The sequence below is a fragment of the Heptranchias perlo genome, chromosome 26, assembly GCF_035084215.1.
Source record: "Heptranchias perlo isolate sHepPer1 chromosome 26, sHepPer1.hap1, whole genome shotgun sequence".
NCBI classification, from domain to species: Eukaryota; Metazoa; Chordata; class Chondrichthyes; order Hexanchiformes; family Hexanchidae; genus Heptranchias; species Heptranchias perlo.
Window position 1 is genome coordinate 13,080,549 of NC_090350.1, and position 6,000 is coordinate 13,086,548.

Genomic DNA, 6,000 nt, shown 5'->3' on the forward strand with positions numbered 1-6,000 from the left:
CGAGTCTGTCCTGATCTTTACAGTTTTGGCCATTTGTAAGAGATTTCAATAAAAAGCCGTGGCAGGTAATTTAATGGATGAAGTGCCACTAGAAATGGGAACTTGTACAAGCTGATTATGTCAGTGTGATCATTATACTTAGCTTGGCTTTTCATTCAATCACCAGCAAGACCCCCATTCTTAGCAACCGTAATGGGAATGGAAAACAGCGGACTGCAAGCACTAAAATTCTGTTTGATTTTCTTCCACAGGGATGTAATGAGCCTGGGGATTACATGTGTTGAACACCAGAAACAAATCCTCAGCAGCATTCAGACTCTGCGAGCACAGGTTATACAAATGCACGGACGAGGTGTTCAGGTTTGACAGTGGCATCCACCTACGCCTCCTCTGCGAGCTGCATTCTTGACAAAATGCCGACATAAACTGCTTGTTTGAAAGCAGTGTGTTTACAAGATGATGCCTGTGTGTGGGATGGCCAGGGAAGAGGACCAGAGAGCCAGTCTTTATATTAAAAATTGTTTTAAAAAAAAAATGATTTCAGCAAGAGGTATCTCGGAATGGGTTGCTACGGCAACTAGATGGAAGGCATTCCTGTAACTCGGATGAAGTAGGAAAAGAATAGGATACAAGCAGCAGTGTTGAGTTACCTTTCTTTTCTGTCGGCTCTGTTTTTGTTTGATCATTGTGGTTCAGTAAACACTGCTCGCTTATAATGGCGAGGAAATAGTACAGGCACTCCGTGTCATCAGATTATGAGCTAAAACATCAGCTTGGACTTGAGCATTTCTGTTTTAACTTTCGGTTGGCGTTCTTTGAATGTCTAGGATTATATGTTATGAGATCATCTACGGAAAAATCTTCAGTCGTATAACTCAAGTGCCCACCTTTTTTAATCCCGAGAGCTGTGTGTGTGAGATTTAACTCCTGGCCAAGTATTTTTGTCTTTGCAGTACGGGACCCCTGAGAATGAGATGTCCATTTCATTCCTGGTTTGGCTGCCTGAAGGTTTAACTGACCTGATTAGCAAGTGCCTGAGATGGGCCGCCTTTATTTTGATGGGTTATTTAATGTTATGGGTAAATAGCCGTGAGCTGGGCTAAAACATGTGTCCAAGTGCTACAGATTAATCAGCAATAAATTGTATGGACTCCAGTACAGTACAAAGCCAAATGCTAAACTACATTCAGTATAGGGCAACGAACCTTAGATTTCCTGTTTCTAAACCAGAGGGAGACCAGGCCCTCAGGGCATGAAAGGTTTTAAAAGGAAATAGAAATAACCTCATCACAGTGCAATTTTTTTTCCCTTTAATTTTTCTACTTAGGAATCAGTGAGACCTGGGTCATATAGACACAGCTATTGCAGATAAACTGGTGAGTTGTTGCTATTCCAGCACTGTGCACGAGGCATTTCTGAGCCTTTTCTGATTGATCTTCATGATAGTTTGCTCGTTAACTGCAACAACACTCCAGAGGTCTCCAAGAGATAGATTAGACAATCAGTCGCATTTGTGTGGGCTAAAGGGGTGGGGTTGTAAAAATCAATACATTTATAACTTCTGTAAGTTTAATGTAAACTGAGGAAATTACTTCCAAATAGCAAGTATCGATGATTCCTATCAAGTGCATTGAAGGTTTATACTGGATAAGTGTTTACAGAATCCATGGCTGTGCTTTATTGGTGAGATATCACATAGATTGGTGAAAGTTATTTGCATGCTCCCCCAATTAATTCCTGGACAATCTAGTCTGCTTGCAATTACCCATGGTACACTTAGCCATTTCAATTTTTGCTATGTTCTCCCTGACCTTCTCACCACATCCACATTGCCTTTTCCTTTCATTCAGACTTATTCTCTGCTTTCTCACCAGGAAACCAGATGTGAGTGGTGGAGAGAAAGATCCTCCCTCCTGGCCTGGGATGGTTTCTGCTCACTCACTGTGTTCAGCTAGCCAAGGTCAACAGCTGATCTCTGGAGAAGCCATAACACTTCCTTCCCTCCCCCTGTCTAGATTTGGATATCAAGCACACTCTCCTGTCTAGCCTAAACTCCACTGACCGGACAATTTTATGGTTACCTTTGCCAAACATGTGCTTCATTACATAAAGGACTGGTCCCACTGATCCTAAATTTGACCTTTTTTAGTTTGATCTCTCTCCAGTGGTGACCTAATCATTACTTTTCGGATATCGGTTTCATTCACTTTCTTGACTTGACCGTATTGCTTTCCTGGCCTGAATCTCACTCCCCTCAGCTGGTTCAGTTTGGCAGGTGAGGCGACATCATGTTCTGAGAAACACTTACTTAAAATACTTTTTATTGTTAATGGTTCCTGAGGGTTTTGTTCATTTCTTGGGCAAACACTAATTTAATTAATATAATGAATGTGCTTCTAGTGAAGGACAGCTGTTGATATAATTTAATAACCAAATGTTCAGTGTAGGAATAAGATGCATCTGTCCCTTTGCAGGTGTTTACTAGACAGTTTATCTTGCTGTAGTGATCCCCATCCTGTAACCCTGTAATACCTAACTCAGCACCAGTGTAATAACTATGTAATCTAAGCATTCGCAACTGATACATAAGGGATAATTTTTTGAGCTGGAGTACAGTTTTGTTATAAACGATTGGAAAATCTTATGCAAAATAGTTGGGTTCTCAGCTCCCCACCAGGAGCGCAAAGTTGGAAAATTATCCTTAAAAGGATCTTTTTAGGATCTATCCAGTCTCTGACCGTCAGTAAATGAAACCATTGGTTAAAAAAGGAATCGGTTTGATGTTGGAATGATCTCCACTGATAACGGTGTGGCTTTTTTGACGGTCTGAGCTCATTATAATGTGCTCTGAAAGGAAGTGGCAACAAGCTTGATATTCATGTATTCTATCTTAAGAGGGGTGTTGATTGCATTTCAATCTGACTGAATGTGAAACAGCATTCAGCTATGTCTGCATGCAACAACAACAACTTGCGTTTATGTAACGTAGTAAAACATCCCAAGGCGCTTCACAGGAGCATTTTCAAACAAAACTTGACACCGAGCCCACGTAAGGAGATATTAGGAGAGGTCACCAAAAGCTTGGTTAAAGAGGAAGGTTTTAAGGAGAGAGAGAGAGGTCGGGAGGTGGAGAGGTTTAGGGTGGGAATTCCAGAGCTTAGGGCCTAGGCAGCTGAAGGCACGGCTGCCAATGGTGGAGTGATTAAAATTGGGATGTGCAAGAGGCAGGAATTGGAGGAGCGCAGAGATCTCGGAGGGTTATAGGGCTGGAGGAGGTCACAGGGATAGGGGGAGGCGAGGTAATAGAGGGATTTGAAAACAAGGATGAGAATTTTAATATCGAGATGTTCCTGGACCTGGAGTCAGTGTAGGTCAGCGAGCACAGCGGTGATGGGTGAATGGGATTTGGTGCAAGTTAGGATACGGGCAGCAGAGTTTGTCACTTTCCATTACTGTATATATTTACATGGGGTACAACAGTTGCAAACATTACAACCATTTTCATTGTCGATTTTCTGGATATTCAACATTTACTTGAGCACAATGTTCCTGTGCCTAATCAGTTTCCATTTTTTCGCTACCACAAGGAGTAGTTAAGGCGAATAGCATAGATGCATTTAAGGGAAAGCTGGATAATCACATGAGGGATAAAGGAATAGAAGGTTATGCTGATAGGGTTAGATCAAGAGGGGTGGGAGGAGGCTCGTGTGGAGCATAAACACCTGCGTGGACCTATTGGGCCGAATGGCCTCGTTCTCTGCTGTACATTTGATGTAATTCTATGTGAATGCAAATTATCTGAAGGATGTTATGCTTTATTTTGGGCACATGAGGCAGCCCTGGGCGATGTTAGACCATTTCCATTTAGCAGTGGTTTGAACAAGGGCAACCAAATGATTTCTTCACAATGAAAATGGTCACCCCCCAAAAAAAAACTAGGAGCTCTGCGATTGCAAGAATTCGTAATTCATTTTCTGAACCAGTGCAGACATTCAGAAGCACTTTTCATCATTGAAGGCACTTAGTTTGGATTTCCACATGTTGGTCTGTACCAATGGTACTCATAATATGACCCGGGGGCTTGTGTTCCCCCTCCCCTGGCCTGCCCGTCACCTGTGGCACTCACCAGACTTGTCTCTCCATGTCGGTCCAGCCTTGGATGCCAACTGAGCTGGAATTCTGTCGTTATCCCTCTGCTTTTCAGGAAAAGTTGGCAATGGGATTATATGAAGATTCCAGCAATTGAAAGGATCTTTTTTAACATAGAACAATTAGCCCTGTCATTTGTTTTTTTCACTTCCCGTCACGTTATGTCTGGTCTTCACTTGGGAACTGACCACAACGCCATGGCTGAAATATAGAGCTCACAGTGTGGTGAGAGGCAGATGCCCTCACACACCATCTCTCTTTGGTGTACCATTCCACACAGTGGCACTGCAGCAAGGCATAGGTTGGGATAGTGGCACTTGCCCAAAAGTTAATGGGCATCGCTGGTTTTAGACATTCAACCAGCTGGCTTGGCACACTCCAGCTCAGCTCCTATTCTTTAACTCAATGTGATTGGTAAGCTCAGGAGTTATATGACTGAAAGAAAAGAAATGTTTTCTAGAGGGAGTTTTCTAAAAATTTGTGATGCATAGGAATACAGTATCGTTCAATTTTCTTTTAAAGGCTGAACCAATTTGATTCTTGCAGCAATCACATGTTCTTCTGAGCTGCAATGATAACTAAATAAAATACAGCAATTGTTTTATTAACCTGCCCTCAGATTGAACAAAGACACATTCCAATCTATAACATGTAACACCAACAATATGATATAATACTTTTGTTTTTACTTGAGAAATCTGGGTAAAGGGCCAGGGCCCTAGTGCAGGACACTACCAAGGCTAACCACAGTAAAAGAGGTAAATCTAGTAGTAATGATTAGGTGTCCCCAAGCTTGGGTTTTACATGCCTGCGGGTATGTTGTCTGTAGTACTATTTAAAGGATATAGATTGTATTTATATAATGCCTTTCACATCCTTGGGGTGTCCCAAAGCACTTAACAGCCAATTAATTAGTTTTTTGTTTTGAGGGATCCCTCAAAAAATAATGAGATGAATGACCAGCTGAAGGATAAATATTCACCAGGACATTGAAAGAACTCCCCTGCCCTTTGAATAGTGCCATTGGGATCTTTTACATCCACCAGAACAGGCCAGTGGGGCCGCCGCATAACATGTGATCCAAAAGATGGCACCTCCAGCAGTGCAGTCCTTTCTCAATACTCCACTGAAGCGTCAGCCTAGATTATGTACTCAAATCCCTGGAGTGAGGCTTGAACCCATGACCTTTTGACTCAGAAGCGAGTGTGACCACTGAGTCAAGCTAACTCACATATACAAAAGGTGATGAGAAGGAACACAGCTTCTCACATTGATGTGACATAACCTTTAATTCATTGTATGGATCTCTGTCTCATTTCCTAGTGATGACATACAGGTCCCCTGCCTCTAGCCGTCCGGTAGTTTCATTTGGTTCCCAGCCATTGAGAAAAGTGCAAGAACCTCTTGGGCTGGGTTCACTTTCATCGTCACATTGGGAAAAAGTCTCTCCACTTGGCAACTTCCAGCCTGGTTTAGCCAAGACCAGCATCATGCTAACACTGAGGATGGAAGGTGGGTAGGGTGAGGATAGGGATGAAGAGAGGGGTAAGCTTACATCTTGTAGCAATGCATCATGCCCCTCAAGCCACCACATAGCTCCCTATCCCATGCATTCCCATTGAATATACAAGTGCGTTTCATCACAGTGAAGCCTTGATATGTTATTTAGTAGTGACAGTTTTTAGACATCACAATTAGTTTTTCTGCAACCAATATATGAGGTGTCATGGTATCAATTGTGACACATCGGGTAAATGTGTAAAGTATCACAAAACACTTGAGATGAGATGTGTATCTCACTGACATTGTTATCAACAATCATGGTACAACCCCTACACAACATCATGTCCA

General features: G+C 42.3%; 1 protein-coding gene across 2 annotated transcripts in view; it reads left to right on the forward strand.

The window, feature by feature from the left end:
- The window catches only part of LOC137342512 (ephrin type-A receptor 7-like), a 362,022-nt gene extending 361,288 nt beyond the window's left edge, over window positions 1–734 (forward strand). For both annotated transcript variants that reach the window (XM_068006436.1, XM_068006435.1), the window contains exon 17: window positions 252–734. In XM_068006436.1, coding sequence (XP_067862537.1) covers window positions 252–366 — 115 coding nt within the window. In that variant the 3' untranslated portion in view covers window positions 367–734. The remainder of the gene's footprint in view (window positions 1–251) is intronic.
- Window positions 735–6,000: the final 5,266 nt, after the last annotated feature.